Raw genomic sequence first — 27,309 nt, 5'->3', positions numbered from 1 at the left:
TTTTGGAGGAGGAGGAGGAGGCGGTGAAGGAGGAGGATGAGGGTAGGGGAGGGGGGGGGGGCTCCGTCGTGTGCGTCAGTAAGTGAAACCTGTTCCAATAACGGGCTATATCATCTGCTGCTATTTGCAGATCGCTGTAGCCAGGCGCCAGGCTGAGCCCCGAGAAGGAAAAAAACGGCTGCCGGGCGCTTTTCCTTGTCGCTCTTGTGTGATGGAGACGGTCTCAGAGGGAATGGCATCTGCAAGGTGGCCGGCAGGAACGAGGTAGGCTGAAGTTGTCTGTTGAGTTTGGATACGCGGAGCGCACGATAACCAGGGGATTGTTGAATGCGGATGAGACAAGTGAGCCGTGTTGTGTAGTTTCTTAGTGCTTCACTGCACCACCGGCACTAGGTGTTGATTTGACCTAAGTTGCATGATGCACTTGCAACATCATTTCATCACCATGGCAGCGACTTGATGTCATTTCATTAGGCAGGGTGAGTTTCTTTTTCCAATATTCCAAATGTTTTATCGCTGTACCTTAAATACAAACACTGATTACAAATGACTTTTTTTTTGTCTGTCGAACAAACAAACACTCCCTCGCTTCCTTTCTTTATCCCTCTCCATCAGGAAATCGAACCTTTACCCGCGGAACTGCAACTACCAGCGCCGCGCCAACGACAGCCCATTCGTCCGCGGCTGAGCTCTAAGAGGACGGAGGATGGCAGGAGGTAGATGGAGGAACGCGGGGACGGGAGACACGCCGGGCTCGCGTGTCAGGTTGTTGGCAGCGATTGTGCTGCTGGGGGCCGATCTGAGCTCGCTCGGCCTGAGGGAGCGGGTCGGGGTCAACGGTCAGAACAATGAGAGAAGGGTGCTGACGCACATCCCTGGTGACATCATTATAGGAGCTCTGTTCTCTGTCCACCACCAGCCACCTGCCGACAAGGTACAGTTCGCGCTCTGCCTGTGCTTATGCACGTGGGGTCATTTTCCCCACGAGTGTTTGTGTGGATAAATGTCAGTCGGACACTTTGCTGTCGCATCTCGCTCAGGTCCACGAGCGAAAGTGCGGCGCGGTGAGGGAGCAGTACGGGATCCAGAGGGTAGAGGCCATGATGCACACTCTGGATCGGATCAACGCAGACCCCAATATCCTCCCGAACATCACGCTGGGCTGCGAGATCAGGTCGGGAAAACGTCTCATTTTGTTCTTGTGCGGCCATAGATTATTATTATATAATTATGGTGACCTTTACTGTTGAATTATGAGCGGGCCGTGTCTTGTAACTTTTATTCAATTTCCAATTATTCAAGGTAGACACATATACGTTTTTTGTCTCTGAAAGATAAAAAAAAGAGCAAATTTGCTTTAGCGCTGACGCCTCTTGGTTTGGGTCTAACGTTCTAGAAGAACGATTCCGGAACCACAATGAGACACAATGAGGCAAAGACAGATGGTGTGTTTACAGAGTGGAGGGTCTAAATGGGGGAGGTGTTATTAGGCAGCAGGGGAGGACAGATTGGAGATTTGAAGCAGGAGGCGAACTTCCACTGAAGAGGGCTGACGACAGACCCAACAGTGGCAGCAGGAATTATAGGAGATAAGACACGACGGGTCGCCGAGTTGTCCAGCAAATCGGAATTCCAGGCGCTGACAAACGATGACCGGAACACAAATCATGTGAATATCCCTGTAGCCAAGACAGGGTCAGTTAGGGTCATCACACACACAACATCAGCACAGTAACAACGTGTGAAAAGTGCATTGGACTGTATAAACACAAATCATAGCACAAGGCGGCATTATCTAGGCATGTGTTTATCGTTAAGTGACGCAGCTGCCGCCAGCAGTGACTACCTCCTTTATTCTATGCTTAGAAGAGACGAGGGCTTCGAGTCGACGCTTCTTCTGAGAATCTTTTAAAAAGGGTCAATAAGCCTCAAGTCATTCTTAGGTTACCAGGAAATATCTCTCAGAAGCACAACGGCATGCGGGGAAACACAAAGGAGGATGTTGGTACCAAAATACTGTGGAAGATTCCGGCCTTGATTTGACTGACTCACCCTGATGAAGCGTCACATTTGATTTGCCTTTGGCTGCACTTTAGACGGCAGACTTCTGTCCCTAACATTGCACGAGGCTCAGGCTGCGTGAGTGTCCAACTGGCCTGCTCTCAAGCCGTCGCCACCTCTTGTACCCAAAACCCCGGCTCGCCGAAGCCACAATGTGAACCCTAATCTGCCCACACCAGGGACTCGTGCTGGCACTCCGCGGTGGCGCTGGAGCAGAGCATCGAGTTCATCCGGGACACGCTGGTGTCCAACGAGGAGGAGGAGAGCCAGGGCAGGTGCGCCGCCGAGGGAGGGAGCATGCTGCTCCGGGCCAAGAAGCCCATCGTGGGCCTGATCGGACCAGGGTCCAGCTCCGTGGCCATCCAGGTGCAAAATCTCCTGCAGCTCTTCAACATCCCGCAGATAGCCTACTCGGCCACCAGCATGGATCTCAGCGACAAGGTACGACGAGCGAGCGACAAAAAAGCGTGGCAAAAGCAGCGGGGGAAAAGAACGGATTTTTGTTGTCATTCTGGTTTGGGGTTTGTCGAAAATCGATTTTGAGAGACGGACATAGAATGCAGCTATGACAACAATAAAAGCAGGTGTGGTTTGTTGTGATGGATCACCTATCTTGAGGGCAACTCTCATGAAAATAGCGTGGTGAGCAATATACCCGATTGGTTTTAAATCGCCTTAAAATCTCTTTAGTGTGTAAAATCAATTTGTCGTATCGCAAGGCCGTGTATAATAAAAGATGTCATGGGTTGTTACGGATGCGTGTGTGGCGTGAACGTGCCCTGCACAACCTGTGAACCCGTGAACAAGTCAAATTCCTCCCAACAGAGCCTGTTCAAGTATTTCATGAGGGTGGTGCCGTCGGACATGCAACAAGCCCGAGCCATGGTCGACATCGTCAAGAGATACAGCTGGAGCTACGTGTCGGCGATACACACAGAGGGTAAGAGTGTGTGTGTGTGTGTGTGTGTGCGTGTGTGTGTGTCAGTCAAGGTCACAAATAATGTATCATTGTGGTACGGTATATTTTGCAGCTGCCCTTTTTTATTGTTATTGTTTTGTTTATTATAATTTTAAATTCTAAGCCCAATATACTACGGTCGCAATGTTATGTTCTGCAAACCTTTATGCAAATATGTCTTGTTTTTTTCTTCTTCATGAAAAAATGCCAATGCCGAGTAATACGCAAGCTGCCCCGGCACATTCGAAAGCCCGCGGGTTATAATTATCATTATAATCAGTATTATTTCTTACCATTCACAGAGATCAGAAACTGCAAAACAACATTAGAGATATGAACTGACACCAGCTGATGTCAACTGATGTCACATCAGTTAACAGGGGAGTTGAATTGAGTTGAGGGAAGGAAGGTTGTTTTTTTGTTTTTTGTCAAAAAAAAAGTGAACGCCTATTGTTGTCCCTCAAGGAGGCATGTCACACATGGGAGTGAGACTCACACGTATTAATGAAAGCGTCGCCGTCGCACAGCGTCGTGCCGAGAGTGAGAGTGAACTCGCAGAGCAGAACAGAAACTAGGTGACCCCGTTTCCAGGCAAAAGAGCAGAGGAGCCTCACCCCCGACGGTTTCCACAGCGGGGGACGAAACCATCGGATCCTCAAGAGTCGTGCGTGTTTGAATGTCCGCATCCCGCGTTATAAGTTTCAAAGTCTAAAAGCAAAAAAGAAGGAAATGTCCTAACCGCTATGTGAAAAGGATCGTGGTGAGCCGAAGGCTTTGGTCACAGTCCAGTCTGCTCGGTGGGTCAGATTTAACGGGGTAAACAACCCCCAGGGTTTTGCGCGAGCGGAGTCCTTGTGCGCGTCACAAAAAAACAACAAACCGTTTCTGTCCAAAGGTAATTACGGCGAGAGCGGTATGGAGGCATTTAAAGACATGGCAGCAAAGGAGGGGATCTGCATCGCCCACTCCGACAAGATCTACAGCAACGCGGGGGAACGGAGCTTCGATAAGCTGCTGCAGAAGCTGCGAGGCCACCTGCCCAAGGCCAGGGTGGTGGCCTGCTTCTGCGAGGGCATGACGGTCCGGGGGATACTGATGGCCATGAGGCGACAGGGCCTGGTGGGAGAGTTTGTGCTGGTTGGAAGGTAATTATGACCGGTCGGCTGGACTTCTGCTTTAATCCGAGCCTCAGGGAATTGAACTATTGGTGCATCGGCTCTCTCAATGTTACGCATTCATTTCTCGATCCAGACGTTCGTCAGACGTCCGACACCATCGGACAAGATGTGTTTGTTGCCACTGGCGCTTCATCTTTGTCCGGTCATTCATCCTCCTCGTCGACATCTTCATCGCACATTCATCAACTTCATGGCGGTCAGGGCAACGCAAGGTATTTTTTCAGTGAACACTTTTGTGTACGCGCGACAACGACACAACGTTAATCAGGTTCGTTCATGCAGATGTGTTATTGGAGCAGCAGCGGTGTTGTTCCGCCAGACTATATTTCAGCTAGAAAACACAATTTCAGGCACGCAAGCGGGGAAGCATATATCAACCCTCCAAAAATGTGATTGAACACAACACTCACTACCTAAAATCCGAGACTCCATGTAGATAAATACAGTAAATGGATCATAGGTCAATATATAGGATGATTTTTTATCATTGTCACAGTCAGTAAACAATATCTCGGGGAACTGAGATTTAGTTGGTAGTCATATAAAGTAGATATAGGTGATAGACAAATTGATAGATAAAGCAGTGATCTTCCAATTAACTATGCAGCATCCAACTCCATCCTTCAAAATATAAGATCACACAGTAAAACATGGACATTTGCAGAATTTTTTCTTTGAAGGAAATATTACCATTTCAAGTATTGCACACTGTGTATTGGCTCATTCATTGGCTACCTTACCCAGAGAACATGTTAAAGACCGGGCACACGGAAAGTTTGCAATTAAAAACATGGGGGGGGGGTCTCACTCTCTCCGAGAATAACATTTTATTTTAAGGCTTCGCTCACTGGCTCACTCTGCTCCCTGGCGTTCTATAAATGCCTTCCCTCATTAGGAGACACGTATGTAGGCTGTCGCTCAAATCTGACAGCAGGAAACGTAAAATAACCTTGAACTATATATCGCAAAAAAAAAAGAAGACACGTGTGGCGTTGTCCGCTCGTTGCTATAAATGTTAGTTAATGCATAAAGATGTTTCTCATTTTAAGGCATGTGCAATCATTCGATCATACATGAGAATGCACAATTGTGTGTGTGTGTGTGTGTGTGTGTGTGTGTGTGTGTCCCCACTTAAAAGTTCTGTCCTTCTTCAATGTTGTGTTTTGACCTCACGTCGTCGGCTTCATCGCCTCTCTTGTTAGTCTAGTTAGTTACCTGCACACACCGTGTCAGCCTGGAGGGTCTGTTTTATACATGTGTGCAGAGCGTTTCTCTGGTTCCATTTATAGAAACAGAGGGAGCAGCAGGCATCGGAGGGAACAGATGATGTGTTGGGTTTTTAGGCCTGTTTTGAACTGTCAGTCTTCGGCGTCTTCACTTAGAAAATCGCCGGAGACGATGATGTATCGCACGAACATCACCTGCGCTGCAGAATGAAGACGGTCCATGAGGATTTCAATTTTTGGTATGCGGGGCAAAAAAAACACAGAAATACGATGCCGCTCTCTGTTGTTATAATTAGCCACGCTAGCGGCTTGGCTCGAGGGATGGCAGTTTGCCTGTCGGATGGTCGACTTTGGTCCAGACTGAACACTCAACAACGACCGGATTGCCAGTAAAATAATGAACGGAGATGCTCCGAAGATAAATCCTGCGGACTTTACTCCAGATTCCTGCAAAACTATTAATGACATGCCCAACAGCCTCTGCTGATTGGAGTATGTCCGCATGCTAACATGCTAAGCTATGGCGGTGAACATCGTAAACCATGTACCCGCTAAACATGTTAGCACTGTCATTGTGACCATGCTGACATGTACATCCAACCACTGATGTGCCTCAAACGGGGGCGTTGCAACGGGGTATAGGCAAAGCGGGCATTTTTCCTGGGGCCCCAAGCTGAGATGGGCCCCCACCAAGAACGTCTGATTTCGTTAGTCCTCAGCAATGACAATTTTGTGAGAACCGTACAGTCCCGCTAATGTACAGGAGACTGCAACAATACCTCCTAACAAGGCCCCCAGTTCCATGTAGGGCCCCCCTGGTGCCCTCTGCCCGAGGGCCCCCAAAGTCCCTTGAAACGCCCCGGGCCCCAAAGTGTCGCTGGTGTTGCTGTAGACAACAAAAACCCTCCTGTGCTGGAAGAGAACATCAGCGCAAGTGTACAAGCTCTCTTCTCACGTTACCATTTAAGTAGTCCAACTCAAAGTTAAGAAAAACCTCAATATTTCTTTTTTTCATAGGTTTGTTTTGCCACAGTGTTTTTTTAAATCAGTCAAATCAAATGTCGTCAAATCGTCTAATTGTTTTCGACGATTTCTGTCCATGTGATGCGGAAGATGTTATGCTGTGATTACACTTTATCATATACTTTTTTAATACTAGCTTTTTTCTTTTTTTTTAACCAAATAATTGCAATTGATCCTGAGTTTACAGTTGAGATTATTCTTCAGTTAGGTTTGTCGGGCTCTTTTTTTCCCCTCTCTACTCACGTTGGCCTGCTGCACCGCAGTCCTCTGCAGTCAGTCACCGCAGGCCAGGGGATTCGACCGCCGTGGTAACCAGAGGAGACGAACGGTGTGGGAGCCCCCTTCAAAGTGCTCCAAACCAACTGCTCTTTTTTGAACGGCTGCGAGCAGAGCAGCACGATCCCCAACTGGCTTCCCACTTGCAATTACCGACGCGCTCGCCGGAGCACCTGACCAAGGCGGAGACGCAGCCTGCCGAGGTTGCTCGGGCCGTGGGAATTCTTCTTTTTCCTCTGCTCTGTTCGGACGCCCCGTTGCGCTTCTCTCCCTCTCGCGTTGTTCAGGCACATTTTAGCAGATGGACACCGTTCCAGCCGCTACGGGGCCACAAAGTGTCCACTCGGCGAGTCACTCGATGTGACTATTATTGTGCTATATGAGCCGAAACAAGGGCTCTTGTGAGTCTTCAGGCTCGTAGGTGGCGTATAGCAACACGCTGCACGCAGCACGCTGACCTCCGGGGTCGGCGTGTGGGTTTCCGAGCTCCCGATCAAGTGTGATTCAAACTATCCAGAGTCAGAGCCCTCCGTGCTTTTCATATCCAGCCCTGCCTCTCTTTTTTTTTTTTATGCCAGCGAAACCATTTCTGTGCTCGCTCCTCTAAGGATGCGTTATGAAATGATCTCCTATACCTCGACCAGAGAAGCAGGCATCATAAAACACCCACACTGCTGTTGTGTAACACTGGCTCGGTCGGCTCGGAGTTTGTATAAAATTACTTCTTTTGCTCTTCTTTTATTTTTTTGGTCCGTCAGAAATAGAAGGGTGCATTTCTTCGTCGGCCAGCCGTGCGTGTTTACACGCATGCACATGTGTGGCGGAGCAATCACACTTCTGTTTTTTTCTGTTGATTTGCAGACCAGTGTCCAGAGGGAGAGACAATAATAGATGGAACAGAAAACCTTTTGGAATGACGATTATAGCTCATTGAATCCGAGCCCACGATGTCTTTGAATCAGCAGCGGATCAGACGTCTGCAGCGGCTCTGACTGTTGGTGTCCGTCTGGTGTTCAGAGTTGGTTGAGAATCGCGCGTCGTTTTGAACTCTAACCATAAGGTGTTGCACCAAACTGCCTCACTGTACATGGCAAACTAATAATCACTCACTTTTGTAACATTTCTAAGTCGCAAACGAATATGTGCTCAAATTAAAAACAAACATCAACAGATTGTTTTCCGCACATGGCGTGTTTCTGCAAAGCGGGGCTCGTGTCTGCAATTAGATATTAACTCCTGCTGTTACAGTCAAGCAAATCCATATGGCCATGTACAAGAAGTGTCTCAGTGGACTTCACAGATAATGAGCCTGCTGAGATCTAATTAATCAGCAGTCAGACACAAACTGTTTGTGACCGAAACGAGTCATCCAACGCAAAGCAGCGTGTTTAAAAAGGAAACACATAGCAGGCCCCTCCATATCCCAACAGGCCGAGTTCTCCCGGCGCCAGCGACCTTTGATCCCTGGGGGTTTATTACACATTATCTTTGCACATGAACGTAATTAAACATTTTCACTTTTTGGGATATGTGAGCAAATACTCTTTTTTTTTTATTATCACCCAGTTCTAATGATAAATCTTTATTCTGCTATTACCACCGGCCAATTTCAGTCTGTGCAACAGTTTAAAAAAAAAAAAAAAGATAGTCATAAGTGCCAACTGCACTTTTTTACTGCAGGCCACATTTAAATTGGCGATATTCTCGTGATATTCTCCTTTATAAATCCATTACAAAAGTAACGTGTTGTACCTTAATCTCTCACTGAAATCTTACTTTCCAATATATATATATATATATATATATACTGTATATGTATGTATGTATGTAAATATATATATATACACCTCAGTGCTTGATTTAAACAGCTTCAGAGAAAACAAAAACCCTTTCTCTAACCAACATCCTGCTGCACCTCTGTCTGCCTCTCTCCTCCTCCTCCTCCTCCTGTCCAGCGACGGCTGGGCGGACAGGTCCGACGTGACCGACGGCTACCAGAGGGAGGCCAACGGCGGGATCACGATTAAGCTGAAGTCGGCGTACGTGACCTGGTTCGACGACTACTACCTGAACCTGAAGCCGGACGCCAACCTGAGGAACCCCTGGTTCCCCGAGTTCTGGCAGCACCGCTTCCAGTGCCGGTTGAGGGGTCACCCGCAGGAGAGCGCCGCGTACAACCGCACCTGCACCTGTGAGTACGGCACGGAGGCCGCGCCTCCTCCTCACACTCGTCATCCAGCCCGCGCTCGATCCCAAAAGTTGCTGCGGCCGATTTCAGACTGCAGGGATTGGTGGTTCTTCTCAACGAGCAGCTCTCTCTCTCCTCCGCAGGGAGGGAGTCTCTTCGCCACCAGTATGCGCAAGACACCAAGATGGGCTTTGTCATCAATGCCATCTATTCCATGGCCCACGGCTTACACAGCATGCAGCAGGCCCTCTGTCCCGGATTTAAGGTGTGACAGTTTGTCTTTTGTTTGTTTGTTAATATTGGGCATGAAAGTGTTGACTGTGGTGGCCCCCCCCCCCCAGGGTTTGTGTGAGAGCATGCGGCCCATCGACGGCCGCAAGCTGCTGGACTTCCTGATGAAGACCAACTTCACGGGCGTTTCTGGGGAGACCATCCACTTTGACCAGAGCGGAGACTCACCTGGCCGGTAAAGGATGATGATGTGGAGGGATGAATGACAGAAAGAAAGAAAGAAAGAAAGAAAGAAAGGGGGGAAAATGAAGATGCACCTGTGCGTATATGCTGCTTCGTTCACACAGTATGTCCGTGCCTCAGGTATGAAATCATGAACTTCAAGCGCACCGGCGAGGACGAGTACGCTTACATCCACGTGGGGAGCTGGGATCAGGGCGGGCTGAAGATGAACGACGAGGAAATCTGGAGTAACAACAGTGACATCATCCAGTCGGTCTGCTCCGAGCCCTGCCAGAAGGCGCAGATCAAGGTAGGCGGCGCTCCAGGTGCGCAGAGTTTAACACTGGTGGGAGAGATGATTCGCAAAATCGACAAACAACTGTAAATCTGTCATTCAAGTTACAGAAAAAATGTTAACTGTACCGACAGTTTTTGTTTCCATGTATACAGTAGAGCACATATCAACCCCGACGGACATGATTTAAATTCATAGCTCCAAGTTGTATATTGCAGAAATTCAGTTTGGCTAATATTGGCCGCTGTTTCTTCCATGAATATGTCATATTTTTAACTGAAGAAAAACTTCCAAACAAGACCCACACAGAATCTCTAATTGATCCCACAGGGTTATAATCTACAACACCGGTCCAATCAGACCCTAGAGTTCCTCACCGGGGGAATCCTCTTTGCTCAGGCTTTAATCATCTCCCATCGTGGCTTCTCTTATTCCCCCTCAGCAGCCTCTCAGAAAAATCCTGGCGTCTGACTCCTCTTCATCGCCCCAAACGTCTCAAACATTAATCCCACCGCGCAAACTCTACACCGACTCAGTGTGGAGTGGCAACTTGAGGGGAATTCAAGGCTCTAGCCTCATCCGGTTTTGAGAAGATCTGCATGCCCACGTCCCCGTGCTTCGGAAGTAACTGGAGCTGGAGCACAATACTGTATTTACAGTTCCATACTTACTTCGCCCCCTGAGATCAGATGCACCGAGGCGCCTGTCTTCAGACTGTGAGAGAAAACTTTCAGCACCTGAGGGGAGTCGCAGGCAAAAACATGCAAAGTCCACAGAAATAGATAGTGAAGAGTTGAACGCTGGACCTTTTATTATGTGACCTAACTAACCGCTGACCCACCGTGCCGCCACTATTACTTACTGTACGTCTACAACGTAGGCAAAGATATATATATTTTTTTAATTAATGACGCCCAAAGAAACTCTTTGGACCCTCTTCCTCTTTTGATCCCCTGACGAACAAAATCCTCATTTCTCTGCAGACAGGACGAACAGAGTGTAAGATTAACTACAGAAAAGTGCCATTGGAGCTTTGAGACCTTTCTGCCCTTTCATGTGTGTGCGTGTGTGTGTGTGTGTCTGTGTCTGTGTGTGTGTGTGCGCGTGTGTGTCTGTCTGTGTGTGTGTGTGTGTGTGTGTGTGTGTGTGTTTGTGTGTGTCTGTCTGTGTGTGTGTGTGTGTGTCTGTCTGTGTGTGTGTGTGTGTGTGTGTGTGTGTGTGTGTGTGTGTGTGTGTGTGTGTGCGTTTGTGTGTGTGTGTGTGTGTGTGTGTCTGTGTGTGTGTGTGTGTGTGTGTGTGTGTGTGTGTGTGTGTGTCTGTCTGTGTGTGTGTGTGTGTGTGTGTGTGTTTGTGTGTGTGTGTGTGTGTGTGTGTCTGTCTCCAGGTGATCCGCAAAGGAGAGGTGAGCTGCTGCTGGACCTGCACTCCCTGCAAGGAGAACGAGTTTGTATTCGATGAGTACACCTGTCGGGCCTGTGTCCTGGGCTTCTGGCCCACAGACGACCTCACCGGTAAAAACACTTTGTGTGTGTCTCTGTTGCAAGATTGCCAAACAGGCCATAGAAGTGCCTCAAAGTCCGGGGTCGCGCGGCGATGGCGCAGTCCCCTTGGCAATCTCCCCATCGGCACAAACTGAACCGAGACACTCGCTGCCGCGCAGACGTCGGCACGAGTGCTCGTGTGCTGGCACAGAGAGGGAGACTGTAGATCCCTGCCAGAGTGTACAGGATTTGGCTGGAGTTCGAATTTTCCTAACTCCAAGGTCCTTTCGCAGATTGAATACACACATGAAGCCTGTTTGTTTTATGTTTCCTCCATGGAGGAACAGCACGTTTCCCTCTCGCAGCTCCCTACAGCTTCACTACACATTTGTCTCATCTCTTACAAAGCCCACTGTATCACGAACGGGACGATTTTACACAAACTCAATTCGATGGTTGTTGCGGCTCACGGTACACAGTGCAGTGCGAACAGCAACTTTTGCAGACTAATGACATTTTTTGCTTGAACTTCCTGAGCCCTGTCTCCGTCTCCCCCGCAGGCTGTGAGCCGATCCCGGTGCAGTACGTGCGTTGGGGGGATCCGGAGCCCATCGCCGCCGTGGTCTTCTCCTGCCTGGGCCTGATGGCCACACTTTTTGTGACTTCCGTCTTCATCAAGTAATTACAGCCGACAGCTTTTGCCAGCCGCGCGCGCACAAACTAAAAAGGCCCTGGGTCCAAACTTTAATAACCCGAGACGGAGATTTGCTCTGAACCAGTGTTGGTGTTGTGTTGTTCACGTTGCTGCTGGCTATTTGCTCGAAACCCAAAAAATGGTCGGGTTGTAAAACTTTATGCTCAAGTACAGCTCTTTTGACTTACATGTGACTTGTTGCGTCAATAGCTATCCCTTTTTTTTTTAAAATGTCCTTGAGCTTGTTGTATCAAAACACCGGGTCAAAAATAACCATAATTCAATTTAAAGATGAATACTATTTTTTTTTAAAAATGACAGTTACCGTTGGTTACTAGGTAGATTTCTATACAGGCGACAATCGCTGAAACGGTTACGTTCGTAATCAGTCCCTCACTGCTCCAACTTCTTGCGATTTTGTCCATCCGCAGTCGTTGACCTTGATTTGTCTGTAGGTTCTGGGACACTCCCGTGGTCAAGTCATCCAGCCGTGAGCTCTGCTACATCATCCTGGCCGGAATATGCCTGGGCTACCTGTGCACCTTCAGCCTCATCGCCAAGCCGCACATCATCTACTGCTACCTCCAGCGGCTGGGAATCGGCCTGTCGCCCGCCATGAGCTACTCCGCTTTGGTCACCAAGGTGCCTTCCTTTCCGCTTTTTTGTTGCCAGGGTTCGGAGGAACAAAAACCTTGTACATTTCAAGTAGTGTAGCTCAGTGTCACGTTTCACTTCCTCTTCCATCGTCGGCTCCGTTTTTAATTTGTCTTTTGTACTGGAGAAAGGCCACTGAGTTACTGACTATTCCGCAAAGAGGAAAGTCGCCCTTTGCCTCCGCTCCCGCAAAAGCTTTGATTAAATAGCTTTGAGATTTTCTCTCTCTCTCTCTCTCTCTCTCTTCCATTCTTTTTTTTTGTTTTCCCTCACACCTCCACGTGAAGCGGGATGTTGGGATCAAGTGCTCGGAAAATTCAGCAGAACAAAGCCGAGAAAATGTTCTCCGACGGTGGCTGTTGGAGATGATTCACTTCTCTCATCGCACGTACTTCGCGGAGGAGGTGGGGGTCACAAAGGGAGGAACAGCGACATCACAGCGCAACGTGCTGCACATTATACTGTGATGTCGGTGCAGGGGGGGAGAGAGCCGCTCGTGATATTATGAACTGACAGGCACGTCGGGAGGCTATATTGCTCAAGACAGGTGTTATTTGCAGTGTGGGATCATATCTGAGTGATGGATGATTCACTGAAAAATTCATAATTTCCCCTTTATATAACCACATTTGGTCAGACAACTTATCCACTGTCCTGGTCTGATATTTATGAGGTTGTAAAGGCTACGGGAAAAACTTTATTTAGCATCACACTCCCCCTGTATGTGAAGTAATCCAAGGTTTTTCTAGCGATTTGGCAACTGCATGTGCATGTGAGTCCCTCGAGCAAGCTGTTTGTTTTGGTCTGAAACGCCGGCGCTGGAGCACGACATCTAGTGGCAGCGACTGCGAGCACGAACAGGAGGGCATCTAAGGATAAGAGCAGGAGCGAACGAGCTGCTGCCACAGAATGGGGCATGGCCAAATGTAACGGGAGGTATGGTAGGAGTGAAATAACCGTGTGTGTGTGTGTGTGTGTGTGTGTGTGTGTGTGTGGGCTGAGGTTGATGTTTAAGATCTGAGAACTGAAAAGGAGGGGGGGGGGGCTTATAAATCCAGCGCCAGCGGTATTATCAGCGACGCCCGCATAACCATTTGATCTATTTTTTTTTTTTTTATCCAGACCAACCGTATAGCGCGGATCCTGGCAGGGAGCAAGAAGAAGATCTGCACCAAGAAACCTCGCTTTATGTCCGCCTGCGCACAATTGGTCATCGCCTTCCTACTCATCCTGCTGCAGCTGGGGATTATTGTGGCACTTCTTATCATAGAGCCACCACAGGTGTGTGTGTGTGTGTGTGTGTGTGTGTGTGTGTGTGTGTGTGTATGTGTATGTGAGTGTGTGTGTGTGTGTGTAGTGTTCATCTACATGTATTTATACAACGAGGGTGACCTCTCCCTTTGTTATCCGGTCAGGTGATCTATGACTACCCGAGCATCAGTGAGGTGCACTTGATCTGCAACCTGACCACTCTGGGGGTGGTGGCGCCGCTGGGCTACAATGGCCTGCTCATCCTCAGCTGCACCTTCTATGCCTTCAAGGTACATCGGCACCGCACTGGTTGATAGAACACAGACTCTCCCATTGTATACTTTCTCTTAATGACATATGTCTTCCTGACTTTCCTATTCAGTTCTTTCTGGCTCATCCTGCTCTGCTCATACAACCATGCTCCTCCCTTTTCTCCCGCAGACTCGTAATGTACCAGCTAATTTCAACGAGGCCAAGTATATTGCCTTCACCATGTACACCACCTGCATCATCTGGCTGGCCTTTGTTCCTATTTACTTTGGCTCCAACTACAAGATCATCACCATGTGCTTCAGTGTCAGCCTCAGCGCCACCGTGGCCCTGTGCTGCATGTTTGTCCCGAAGGTAGGAAAACAATCTTACACAAAGACAGAGTTAGAAAAAAAAACCCCCGCAAACGTGTACTCATCTTGTTTGGTATAACATTTTTCTGCCCCACATCTATAATCGAATCGTTATTTGCTGGTTGTTTTCACGGTTAGGTTTACATCATGCTCGCCAAGCCCGAGAAAAACGTGCGGAGTGCGTTCACAACGTCCACAGTGGTGCGCATGCACGTGGGTGATGCCAAAAAAGCTGCCAAGACGGGCAAGTCCACCAGCAGCATGGCCAATTTGTTTCGACGTCGTGGCTCGGCACAGGATGACATCAGGTATATTGGGTCTAAGTGGTGACCGAACTGTGGATAAATGACCGCCTCATTATCTCGCTTCTTAAAAAGACTATTCCTTAAAGCCCCAGTGTGTACTTTGTGTACTTTTCTGGCGGCATCTGGTGGTAAAGTTGTAAACCGCAACCACCTGGGCAACCGACAGGGGACACGCGACGTAGTAAACATGGCGACTCACACGGAGGTCGGGTCCACCTCATTTAACTATATTTAACTCAGTCAGGGTTGACGAAAAAACATCTGTTCTTTGTTGCAGGTGATTATAAATATATGAACACATAGTTATGGACAATATATTCAATATCTGTGATTGAGTTCTTCTAAATATTACACACTAGTAGCTTTAAAGTAGTCCTTGGTAAATTTCTAAAGAAAATAGCAATTTAACCAAATTGTTACCAGGTAAGATGAATGATTACACCGTAGCAATATGAGCAAAATCATGTCATCAGGATAAATATGCCACGTTTTTACGGTAGAGACTGCACTCTCAAAAGAATAAGAGTCCAGCGCGAGGGAGCTAAGAGGGGACAGCTGCAGACGGGAAGTGGAACCTATCTGCTACTGCATAAGCGATCTGGACGACTCTCTGTTCAGCCACTTATTTTAATGATTTCTGTCCATGTAGAGAAATGAAAAAGCTCTGCTGGATCCACGGCAACAGGCGGGATTGGAAGCCAAGAAAAACCGCTCCCTGAGCCGAGACATGGTTACCTCATTTGGGTTAAGCACTCCCACAGGAGACCCTCTGCCTTCGAGGATTATTCTTTCTAGGGAAGATGAAGGGTAAATGGAGGAAGATGTAAAATCACACAGAAAAGCAAAATATAGAATGGGGGGTTGGAAGAAATACTTATGATAAGAAGTAGAACATGGGCCGTAGGGTGGATGGAAGAGGTTCTTTTCCCAGTTTCATTATACAAACATATATCTCCATGGAGTTTGAAGGCTAACGGTGTTGTTGCACGGGGGTCGTTCAAAGTTAAACCACTGCATTCAAATCGGCTGAGGACTAATTATTCTCTGCGTCTCTGCTTCTTTCATGTTTTCAAAGTTCCAATGGGAAATCCGTGACCTGGGCGAAGAACGAGCGCAGCTACAGACCAAACCTGTGGAAGCGGATGTCGTTCCACGTGAAGAAGAAAGAGGCGGTGGAGGCGAACCAGACGGCGATCATCAAACCCTTCTCCGAGGGAGGAGACACACCCGCCGACGCCGGTGTCGGAGAGCAGTATGCGGAGCCGCAGGTGTCGCAGCCCTTCACCTGCTCGCCCTCCCAGTCGCCTCTGCTCACCATCAGCCCGCATGCGGCGAAGGCGAGGAGTCTCCAAGGAGGAGAGGATGGAGAGGAGCCACAAGCTTTACCCGCTTACGCTCCTGAGCACGCCGCCGCGGTCCGAAGGAGAGGTGGGGACGGCAGCCAGGGCTCGGTGAACGGCGGGGACATCAGCGTCATACCCGTGGGTGTGGGTGACATCGGCACGGGGATGCTTGGCGCTCAAACGCAGGGCACCACCACCATCATGGACCAAATCAGCTGTGTGGTGAACCGATTCACCGCCAACATCAGTGAGCTCAACACCATGATGCTGCCCGGGGGAGCCCCCGTCAGCCCCGCCTCCACCGCCACCACCGCCGCCGCCGCCGCCGCTGCCGCCGCCCAGCCCGCGGCCGCAGACGCCGCCCCCTGTCCTCCTCAGTACCTGACCCCCAGGAGCCGACAGGCCCCCCACGCCGTCACCGCATACGCCGAGGTGGCGGCTGTTCCCACTTTCTGCGAGACCCGACCGGCGGCCAAGATCTACGAGCACCTGGTCGGGACTTGCGTGAGCGGCAGACGAGCCAAGGATATGGAGGAGCTGGTGGCTCTGACGCCCCCCTCCCCTTTTAGAGACTCGTCCCTGAGCTCCGACAGCAGCTCACCCGGGTCGATGTCCCCGGCCTCGGAGGAAGAGTATGGCCAGCTGCTGCTGAGACACTACAGCCAGAGCTCTTCGTCCCTCTAAACCCCCTTCGACACCTCTACTCCCGCACAAAGCTCCGGCCTGGACCAAACACTTTCTACGTGTGGACGTTCTGAATGTTTTAGCAGTTATTTTTTTTAAAACGTGTTCATTTTCAGATTGGACTGTGTGCACCCGTGCATGCCTCCGTTGAGAGGACTGAGGACTGAAAATACCGAATGCTTCATCTTTTGTCTACGAGTGGTTAAAAAAGGACTGGAACACACACACATATGGGCATTTCGCAGACTTTCTAACGTGACACTGACACAGGTTTCAAATTCCAAAGAAAATACCAATTCTTTATAAAATGTTCATCAATCATAAGTAGGGGGGAAATTGACCAAATATTAATGTTCAGTGTGTCTTTGGAATATGCCAAAGTGGCATTCGATTTTTTTTTGTTTTAGTTTTTTAAGGAAAGTGCAGGTCTTAGAACACTGAGAATAGTCGAGTTTCATTTGAATATTTTGCATTATCTATTATCGTAAATGCATAAAACATGATTTGTTTTTATTGCTTAAATATTATTGCTTGCACATGTGATGTTTCTGTTCATGTTATTGACTGAGCGTAACATTTTGAGACGCAGCTGGATGCGGACTGGATATCGACATGACGGCGCCTGTCCAGGAGAAAATAGCTCAAATAACTTTTTTCTGGAAGGTCAAAAGTGACACACTTTTTGGAAGACGCACTCTGCTGAAGGAGACGCTGCGATATGCAAATCAGGGAGCGTTTTTTTGAACATTTGCTGAAGAGTGAAAAGGAAATCCCTCCGCTGCTGCGAGGACAAGAGCTCTTAACATCTCAAGGAAATGTAAGACATTGTCTCGGAGGACGCCACATCATTGGGTGTCTAATCCGTGGACTACTCGTCTACTACTATGTCTTCTTTAAATCTCCAGACATGACTTAGCTCATTGTAAGATAACGTGTCCACAACATGAAGTGGACCAAGATGATCGTCCACCTCAGGATGTCTTTCCGAACCAAGACACTTTCTGAGCGCTGTCTGCTGCTGGTTCAACGCGTCTCCCGTTTGCATGATGTCAGGATCTGAGTTATATTTGCAATGACTTATTTTTTATTATTGTCAAACCAATTAAGATTAACAGATAAAGTTGAAAGGTAGTGATGCCATAAGTGATACTGATGTGAGGAGAGAAGCGAAGCTGGCAGCGTGCCAGATTTTTCTATTGTTTTTCAGTCTGGCTTTTTACTCGCTACAGTAAATCGCATTGTGTTTCTGAAAATGGGCTCAGATTGATAGAGTCTTATCTCTCAAACCTCTAGGGGGACATTTCTTATCCTCTTATTTCTTACAGTTGACCATATTCATTGAATATTCTTTAAAAAAGATTATTATTTCTTCTATTTGCATTTTTGCTTCTCTGATGATGTTGATTATTGATAGTACAGATTCAAAACTTTTTTTTCAACTTCTAACTACGATGTTACTGATGATCATTACGCGGCAACGAGTTTATGTTTGTTTATGAGGATTTTTTAATAATCCGGTTTCTTTCTATAGGTACAATTTTTTTGTTTACACAGGCATGAATGTTTTCATGTTTTTTTGAAAAAGAAAAATGGTTTTAAATGTAAAAAAAATCCTCATAGACGATATTTGCCATATTTGCATGCAGTTTTTGTGCCGGTCTAAATTTTGTACGTTCATACATTGCTTGGTGCCAATAATCCACTGATATAATCTACAGAAGACGTTTGAAGTTTGTCTTGGTCTTATCTTTTCATCTGGGAAGGGCTCGAGATCGTGGGCAGCGTTATTTTGTACACGTTCCTAGGTTGATGTTACTTATGAACCCTTTTCCAAATAAGAAGATAATTGTGTCAAATCACCGTGCGCCAATAATTAATAAAATGGGAAGCGAAGAAATAGGGTTTCTAGGGCACTCTTTATTAAAGAGCGCGATACAGTTTCCTTTGCCGTAAATTGTGGAACCGAAGCTGTTCAGTGAAATTAATAGTCGCGAGGTGTAGCGGGCAGAGTTTATAGTTAGAGCGTAATAGCATTGATGAGCCCAAGGGAGACAGTGAGGCCCTCAACGGACCAACTCCTTGTTTATCCTTCACATCTGACCGTGGTATGAAATATTGTGTTGGCTACATAAATGCCCTGTATTAATTTGACACAGTGGCCCTTGTGTTGATTCCCTCAGTTGCTGCTCAAACACAAATATGTAAATCATGTTCTCAGTGTAGAGCTAGTGAAGAGACTGGCAGCCTCTGTGAACGCCACTGAAACTCAATATTCCTGCTGTATATACGTTGCTCTGCCATATTTAGTATAAACTCACCTCGTGTGGTTCTGATTTAACACGGAAAACTCACCCTGGTACGTCAGTAAACAGGCCTCAGGGACTTGTTTTAATTTCCATGCTGCTACGAGGCCAGAACAGAAGCATCCTCTGTTTGTGCTGTTTGACAATTTAATATGTTTGCATACATCTAACAAGGGAAATTATATTAGGGTATTACTCCAATTAGGGCGAGTTGCTGAGGAGTTCCCATTCATATTCTGTGGGCCATAATTAGATTAGCGTAAAATGCTCTTCACACAACTTCCCTGTTGTTTCTTTCCCGCAGTAGCCAACGTCAAATGGGCTCTTTGGGTTTTGACGCTACGCTGCGGTTAGACTTTGTGAGGGGTGTTAGACTCACAATATGTTGAGTCACTGCATGTTTTAACAAATAACTTTAACCTTTTAGAGCGTATGCTACAGTGTGTTTCTAGTGCCTGAAGCACTGGCAGTTTGTTTATCCACTAGACCACTTGTATATGAGAGACGTAATTACTGTAATTGTCTCGGCATGCAAAAGGTTGCCACGTTTGCTGTTCCTGATCCAATCGTTGGATGTCACACGTGCGTTTAAAAATGTGGCGAAAGGTCAGAGCCTCCGTTTCTACTGAACGCATTGACATTTACTGCCATAACTGCTTTATGGCGTCATGTCAGAGCTGCATGCAAACAGACATTTAAAGGGGCAGTCAGCGATTCTGGAGAAAGCTTGTTTCTCTCTTTGTTGTTGTTGTTTACTGCTCTCGCCTGGCCGTGAACCCGGGGTCTTCCTGTGAGGGAGTCCGACGCACTAACCACTAGGCCAAAGTCCCGGAGTTGCCGCGCCATACGCCAGCAAGTCTCTTAAGGCGTCGACGAGTCATGTTTACAACCTGCACTCGCAGTGTTGTGTGGTGCGGTCCGCACCATGTTTTGGTTCCCGATTTACGGAAAAACCCGGATATTTTTTCAGCGCACACAAAAAAACGACAGCTTAATGGAAAAAAAACATATTTTCCGCCACATTTTGAAATGCTTTTTTTTACAGTGTAAGTCGGGAGCAGAGCCGCTTTTCCCCTGTTCCACTGAGCCTCTCTGGTCTTTTGACTTATACTCCGGCAAGGATGCTTCGGTGACAGACAGAGGGTGAGAGTGTGACAAGAATTACATAATGTGGCATTGTATTCCAATCAGAGGTCCACGAAGAACGACCTCGTGACAGGAGCCATACCACAGCGAACCGTGCGCCCTGCGCGCTGCGCGCTGCTGCGCTCCTGTGGCGCGGTCACAAGTTCCCAAGCACAGGGAGGGAGGAGAGTGAGACGCTCAGAGGGGAGACCAGAGTCCCACACCGAGGCAGAGTTGACCATCTGGGAGATGACCAATCACCCATCGCACTCCAACGGCATGCAGAGCCTGCGGAAGGAGCACCTGTACAAGGTGCTGGTCATCGGCGACCTCGGCGTCGGGAAGACGTCCGTCATCCGGCGCTACGTGCACCAGAGCTACTCCAACAACTACCGGGCGACCATCGGAGTGGACTTCGCCCTGAAGGTGTTGAACTGGGACTCGGAGACCGTGCGCCTCCAGCTGTGGGACATCGCAGGTGGGACAGTGTGTAGATTTATCCTTTTTTTTTTTTTCTTCCCCTCCTTCATTTGCTTGGCGTGTGTACATGGGAACTGTCATTTCCTCCTGTCGCTGCGAGGGGACATGTTTTAGTCCATTGGCTCCTGACATCACCTGCAGGCTCTAATACATATCATTTGAGCTGAGCACAACTGTGGTTATAGCTCACATTTTCAAACATCAGCACGAACCATAAGGAACATTTTCAAACCATAACTGAAAAATGTTAAACACTTTACAACAGTCTGACACATGACTGTTGTAAAGTTGTGAAACATACACAGCTTGATGATGCACTGTCATTGTGGAGAGCCCTCATGTCACACAAACTGTATTCTCTCTCTCTCTCTCTCTCTCTCTCTCTCTCTCTCACACACACACACACACACACACAAGACCAGCATGTTATCAGTCAGTGGTTCGTCTGAGGTATGGTGATGCTGCATCTTGTGATTAGATCCATGTGAGGCAGATTTTAAGCCCAGTCACAGGAGTGTCATTGTCGCCTAAATGACAAGCAAAACATCATTACTCAGCCACACACACACACACACACACACACACACACACACACACACGTGTGCAGACACATGCCTTAAGCAGTTAATTTGAATCCAGTAAATTAAATACTCCGATGTACAGACTTATTCATACTAAAATAATAAAAAAAATTAAATTGATGAAAGATTACAAAAATAAAAAACAAACAACGAATAAGATTACGGAGTACTACAAAGAAATGTAATGTACTGGGGTCAATAAAGTGAAATTTATTAAAATGGTTGAAATGTTGCACCGTGTAAATTGCAGCCCGTCCGTCTCCTGAATGACATTGACATCAAGTGACCTGTGTGACGCACGTGTGTCTGTCTGGGCCAGAGCGGGGGAGGTCCCACCCCGTGTGATTAATGGAAATCATTCACGCCTCCTCTCGCACGAGAAGAGAAAAAGGGGAAGTTCTCGATCCTCGTCGTGTCACATTTTCCGTTTTTCCTGTTGCGGCATTTTCGTCCTTGTCAGAGGGCCTCGTGAATATCTGTCAGCCAGGCCGAGCGCTCTCGCCAGACAACGGGGACACGTGTCGCCGAGGGACTGTCATGTGCAAGGCGGCAGCGGGACCTCGGGAATGTGCTGTTCCATGGGAATACACGGGCCCTGCTGCTGCTGCGGCTGCATTTCTTACTCTGCAAAAAATGCGGGAACACAATGAGAAACCCTCATCATGAATGGCGCGCGTGTGTGCGTGTGTGCGTGTGTGTGTGTGTGTGTGTGTGTGTGTGTGTTTGTGTGTTCACCGCAGGTCAGGAACGCTTCGGAAACATGACCCGCGTGTACTACCGCGAAGCCATGGGGGCCTTCATAGTGTTCGACGTGACGCGGCCCACCACCTTCGAGGCGGTCATCAAGTGGAAGGAGGACCTGGACTCCAAGCTGCTGCTGGGCAACGGCCAGAGCATCGCCACCGTGCTGCTGGCGAACAAGTGCGACCAGGGCCGGGAGTTGACCAGCAACGGCATCAAGATGGACCAGTTCTGCAAGGACCACGGCTTCGTCGGCTGGTTCGAGACATCGGCCAAGGTGAGGCGGCGTCATGTGAATGTGAGGCTGCAGCCGAGAATGGCTCGGTGGTAGGGACCGGAAACGGGCGGCCGCTGCTCGCCTGGCTCCGTCTGAAGGTAACGCACTGTACCAGCACGTCTGAAGCTCAATCGTCAACATGTCGTATCTGCATTGTTAAACCAGAAACCAAAGTGTAAAAATGAGAAAAAAGCAGTTGTGTTTGGCATAATTTCCTTACCCGTATACCTGCATATGAATATACTGTATACTGTAGTATCACGTGTTTATTAATGAGCCTTAGAGGCACTGGTCGGCGGCGTATGTTACCTTCAGACAGAACAAGGCTCGCTGTTTCCTCCCAGGCTAAACTAGACGTGCGACAGACACGAGCGGGATGTCCGTCTTCTCGTAGAACGCTCAGCAAGAATGTGAACGAGCCTATTTGCCGAAAAAGGTATTTCTTTAGTCATCATCCACGCGACAATGAACAGCGCCTTTGCCGCCGAGTGTCCGACACGCTCGGCGGAGGTCGCCTCCCGCTGAGGTCACTTCAGTCGAAACGTCCCCACATGAGACGACCTGGAATTTCACAGCCACGTGAAAAGTGGCTCGGCAGGACAGAAGACCAGGGTTCTGAAGTGAAACGGAGAATTGGCCTTAGGCGTTATTTCTAATTTGTGATTGCAGGAACTTAGATCACAGTGATGCGGGTTTGATCAATTAGTCCACTGATGTTTTATTGTTTTTGTTTTTGTTTTTTGTGCTTTACGATGGACCGCCCGAAGAATCAAGTGTAAAAGAAACTGAAGTTGTGTTTTTGTGATCCTGAGCAATTTGAGTTCGCCTCCTTCTGTTTATTAGAACTCCCCGCAGCGTTTGCAGGCAGCTATAGATTCTACAAGCAGCTTCATTCACACGTCCGCTGTTGACACTAGTGTGTAGGCGCGCTGCCGCTCATGTGGCATCGAGACTCGGCATTCTGGAAGGTCAAAGGTCACAAGGCGCCGGTTCAGCCAGAAGACGTACACGGCCTTTTTTCAGAAGCAGTAAGAAGAATGAAAAGTATTAATAGGACGCCGTTTTAAGCACATTTGACTTCCTTATCTTCTTCACAAGAAGATGACCGAAAGTTAGTTACCCATATTTTGAATGTGCTTACTGTTAATGCACAGGATGTGTACTGACAAGAAGGTAAATTAAAGTGGAACGTGCTTTACAGTCTTAGGGTGAGATATTTTTTTCAATAATATCCTGAAAAGAAACTGTTGAAATGAGTTTTTCCAATGTTCTTTTTAAGTCTTTGCTCCTTGTGATAACTTTACAATGTAAACAATCCAAGTGTAGGACATTGTATATAACTAAAGAAACATAAAAGTGTCAAATAAAAAAAATGAGGCTGTGGAAATTAGGGGGGGGGGGGGGGGGGGGAGGACGCGAAAGAACAAATCACGGAGCGGTTGGTCTCTCTTTCTCAGGACAACCTCAACATCAGCGAAGCGGCAAACTTCCTGGTCAAGCACATCATGGCCACGGAGAACGACATCATGAAGTCCCTGGTGCCAGACACCATCTCGCCGCAGCTCGACTCCAACAGGCAGACGAGCTGCTCCGGCTGCTTCAAATGATCCGGGGACGAGGACGGCGGCGGGACGGTGGCGGGACGGCGGCGGGACGATGGCGGGACGGTGGCGGGACGATGGCGGGACGGCGGCGCAGAAAGGGACCTGCACACCTACAACTGCCTTCCAAGGAGATCTACGTGCCCACGGGACGAGTTTGGCTTCTTCGGTCCAAACCACAGATGAACATTTTAGTTTGCTGGAATTATTTTAGTGTCCGCAGCTGAACCAGAGCTTGGACTCTGAAGTCGCACGGACTCAGGCGCTGCACTTTTTTACTGAAGAGAGTTTTTTTGGTAAGTCGTCGCGACTGTGTGCGTTGAAGTTTCTGGCCGACAAACAGGCGTAAACCTCGGTTTGGGCCCCGGGGCGGCTCCCTTTGGCACGATGTATCGATTTGTTTGGGGGCGGTTCCTTTTCAGCCGGTTGAGATTACGCTCCCGTTCTCCCACTCATCAGCATTTCACTCCCTGAACAAAAGTAGTAAGTATTTACAAAGCTTAAAGCTCTGCAGTGATGGACGGACTAGAAGCAGGAGTCTTAATCTGACAACTTCCTTCTGTTCTTCGTCTTTTTCAAAAACCCGCCGCCGCCGGGGCCGCCGCCGCGGCCGCCGCCGCCCTGTAACGTTGTTCTGCGAGAGCGAAAACCTAGTGGCATTGACCATTTTTTTTTTGTTGAACTTTACACAAACGACGTAGTTGTTTTTTTTTAAATGATTATCTTAAGTTATTCGCTTGTTCGCTTTGGTGGCTATAACGCAGGTCGGTGTGTTGTGCTGCGACACGTCGGTCGGAGGCGATCAGCCCCGCAGAGGGAGGGAGAAGTTTGACACGTCACACACGCGGACATCCTGGAGCGTTCCCAGGTCAACGAGCCTTTTATGGCCAGTGGGCGGTTCGGGGTTGTACGTAATCAAAGGCCCGGCGTGGGAGACGTGCTGTGCTCGCTTGTGCTTCTCTCCAGAGTTTCCTTCGGCTGTGAGCTCTCACCAAAGTGACTCCTTCCACGAGCCGGTGGGTTATATTTCTGTATCGGGGGAAACATTGTGTCGATTCTGAACTGGACCCTCTCTCTCTCTCTCTCTCTCGTGAGTTCACTTTTCTAAAGCCAAACCCCTTCGGTATCCATGGAAACTAGATCAAGTCTTTTTTTCTTTTCTTTTTTCTTCTTCATGGGAATCGTCCAACATCTGTTCGGAAAGCTATTGCTCTATGTGCAAACACACACGCGCACACACACACACACACACACAAACACCCACACACACCACACACACACACACACACACACACACACACACACACCACACACACACCATACACACACCACACACACCACACACACACACACACCACACACACACACACACACACACACACACACACACACACACACACACACACAGCCCCCTCCTCGCTCACCCGATCGTCTCGTATTGTTTCTTCTCCCCAAAAACGCCGTGTCCCCTCGCAGATACATCTCCAGTGCTCTTCTCTTTTACGCACACCGGAGATGCAGTACTTTCAAATGATCTGCCACCAAGAGGCCTCTGTTTTTTTTGTTTGCTTCTCTTATGTATTACTCGGTATTGAGGTTTCTTCTGCTCAAGGGGCCGAGGCTTTTTCCCTCTTTTATCTCCAGAGAGGATTCATGGTCTTGTATAACCCGTTGATCAGCAATGCAAGAGTGTGCCAAAACTTGATCACATCAAGTTCATCATGTGGTGCGTTGCCCTTCACACAGACACGGAGAATATAATTGCATGTGTTATGTGTCCGCCCCCCCCAGTTACATTGTTCCCCATCACAGCAGTGTCATATGTTATTGTGTGGGTTCTCCTCGGTAATTTACAGCATCCACATTGGGGGGGGGGGGGCAATGGATTCAAACAGTGCCTACGCTGGTTTGGCTCATCACTGGGCCGGACACTCACACATACTTCTGTCTCCATCCGGTCACATCACTTGCAGATTGTTTCATGTTTTATTATTCATTGCGAAATAGCTAATGAATAAATCAGCTAATTCCACGTCGTGTCCCGCGCCGTGCTTCTTGAACCCTTTTCACCGTTAACCTGAAAACAGCCCAGCTCACAGCCCCCGTGATCTTGTGTGTGTGTGTGTGTGTGTGTGTGTGTGTGTGTCTTGATCCACGACTCTCAGGTTCTCATTAGGGGGAGCCACATGACTGAGTGGATTATTCTCCGCCTGAGGGACTAGATTTGGTCGTCTGCTCCTGGCTCACGTTGAGACAACTAGCACCAACGACTAATCAAATGATCCAAAAACAGTGTCCGAGCACCCTCGGAGAACGTTTGTCATCCGAAAAAGATCAGGCGATAAGTAGACGAAGACATAAATTAATTTGTTGCCATGAAAAAAGAAAAGAAAAGAAGATGTGGGAGGAGGACGCTGTTATATTTAGTTCTGATTACACTTGTGCAAAATGTGTCATTTAGAATAAAACAGTGAGATGAACTTTTATTTAATTGCGGGAGACGAAGCTCGTCCCGCGACGACACCTGGCACAGATCGAACCATTCAACGCCGCAGTTATGAGCCCAACATATTGCGTTCCTTGTAGTTTCTCCGGCTCTGCCAGAGAACCACCTCCGGAAAAAGGAAGAAAAAAAACCACACACCCACGTGTTCTCACGGAGAGGGAGAGACGACGGAGAGGCGGGAGGAGGAAAAGATGAGCCGAGGCAGAAGTGATGGCCCGAATCTCACAGCAGCACGAATGTCGCGCGCGCCGCTCGTGGAGATGCTGCGTGCAGGTAAACAGAAGCATGATTTCATATGGAGACGTCTCCTCCACGCGGGTTTTCCACAGATTAAAACTGATATCTCCAAATGAGATCAGAGCACATCACACCAGCTCAATCACATGCGTAGCTGAGTCTTACATAATTCAGCTGCGAGGTTTTCATATGACAGAGGAGACTTGTTCTGGTTGGATCAAGTGTCGTCCTCCCTGTACAGTACAGTTGCTCATATGGCGCCACCTGTTGTCAAATTAGTCAAACTGCAGAGTCCAACTCACTTGTGTGCCACTTGACAAAATGCACAGATGCGAGTTATGAACGTAGATTCAACCCCAAATGTGATCGATTTGATAACTTCTCCTTCGTTTTGAATCGTAGTGACTGAGATTTTTCACGAAGCTACAGAGATAACGTGACATGCGACTGGAACCCACTCGTCATTCTCACACGGCGTGTGAACACCAAGACACGCTCATCACATCAGGGCGACGTCTCTCGCATCTTTTCAGTCAGAAGCTGTCGGGTCGTGTTAACCGGCACATCTTACATAATTCTCTGTTTTTGTTTAGATGATAAGCCCGTGAACAGATTTACAGATCTTACTTGGGGTTTTGTTTTTTTTGCAATCACCTGGGGACTATTACACCATGGTTGCTCACACAAGAGAGCAACCATGGTGGAGCCAATCCCAGCTGACGTTGGGCGAGAGGCGGGGTTCACCCTGGACAGGTCACCAGCCTA

The 27,309-nt window shown here is 48.2% G+C and overlaps 2 protein-coding genes across 4 annotated transcripts; both read left to right on the top strand.

Annotated features, from left to right (window-relative positions):
- Positions 1–95: 95 nt before the first annotated feature.
- grm5a (glutamate receptor, metabotropic 5a) lies at positions 96–18,844 on the top strand. 3 transcript variants are annotated; one of them, XM_035626992.2, is made up of 19 exons: positions 96–264; positions 475–479; positions 616–934; positions 1,041–1,174; positions 2,241–2,502; positions 2,887–3,001; positions 3,915–4,164; positions 8,678–8,913; positions 9,054–9,175; positions 9,252–9,376; positions 9,505–9,673; positions 11,043–11,169; positions 11,700–11,817; positions 12,289–12,475; positions 13,610–13,768; positions 13,903–14,028; positions 14,180–14,362; positions 14,500–14,669; positions 15,742–18,844. In XM_035626992.2, the coding sequence occupies exons 3-19, from the start codon at positions 707–709 to the stop codon at positions 16,691–16,693; spliced, it is 3,663 nt and encodes a 1,220-aa protein (XP_035482885.2). In that variant the 5' UTR covers positions 96–264; positions 475–479; positions 616–706; the 3' UTR covers positions 16,694–18,844. The 3 variants fall into 3 exon arrangements, with proteins under 3 accessions (XP_035482885.2, XP_035482886.2, XP_035482882.2); XM_035626993.2 differs by lacking the exon at positions 475–479; XM_035626989.2 differs by having other exon boundaries at positions 96–479.
- An 867-nt stretch (positions 18,845–19,711) lies between these two features.
- Positions 19,712–25,091, top strand: rab38b (RAB38b, member of RAS oncogene family). The gene is made up of 3 exons (XM_035627119.2): positions 19,712–20,599; positions 21,923–22,200; positions 23,658–25,091. Exons 1-3 carry the CDS (start codon positions 20,371–20,373, stop codon positions 23,805–23,807), a joined length of 657 nt encoding a protein of 218 aa, XP_035483012.1. The 5' UTR covers positions 19,712–20,370; the 3' UTR covers positions 23,808–25,091.
- The last annotated feature ends 2,218 nt before the right edge of the window (positions 25,092–27,309 follow it).

This window comes from Scophthalmus maximus, chromosome 2 (genome assembly GCF_022379125.1).
Source record: "Scophthalmus maximus strain ysfricsl-2021 chromosome 2, ASM2237912v1, whole genome shotgun sequence".
NCBI lineage: Eukaryota > Metazoa > Chordata > Actinopteri > Pleuronectiformes > Scophthalmidae > Scophthalmus > Scophthalmus maximus.
Note: the sequence above shows the minus strand (reverse complement) of the source record. Positions and strands in the feature narration are given on the sequence as shown.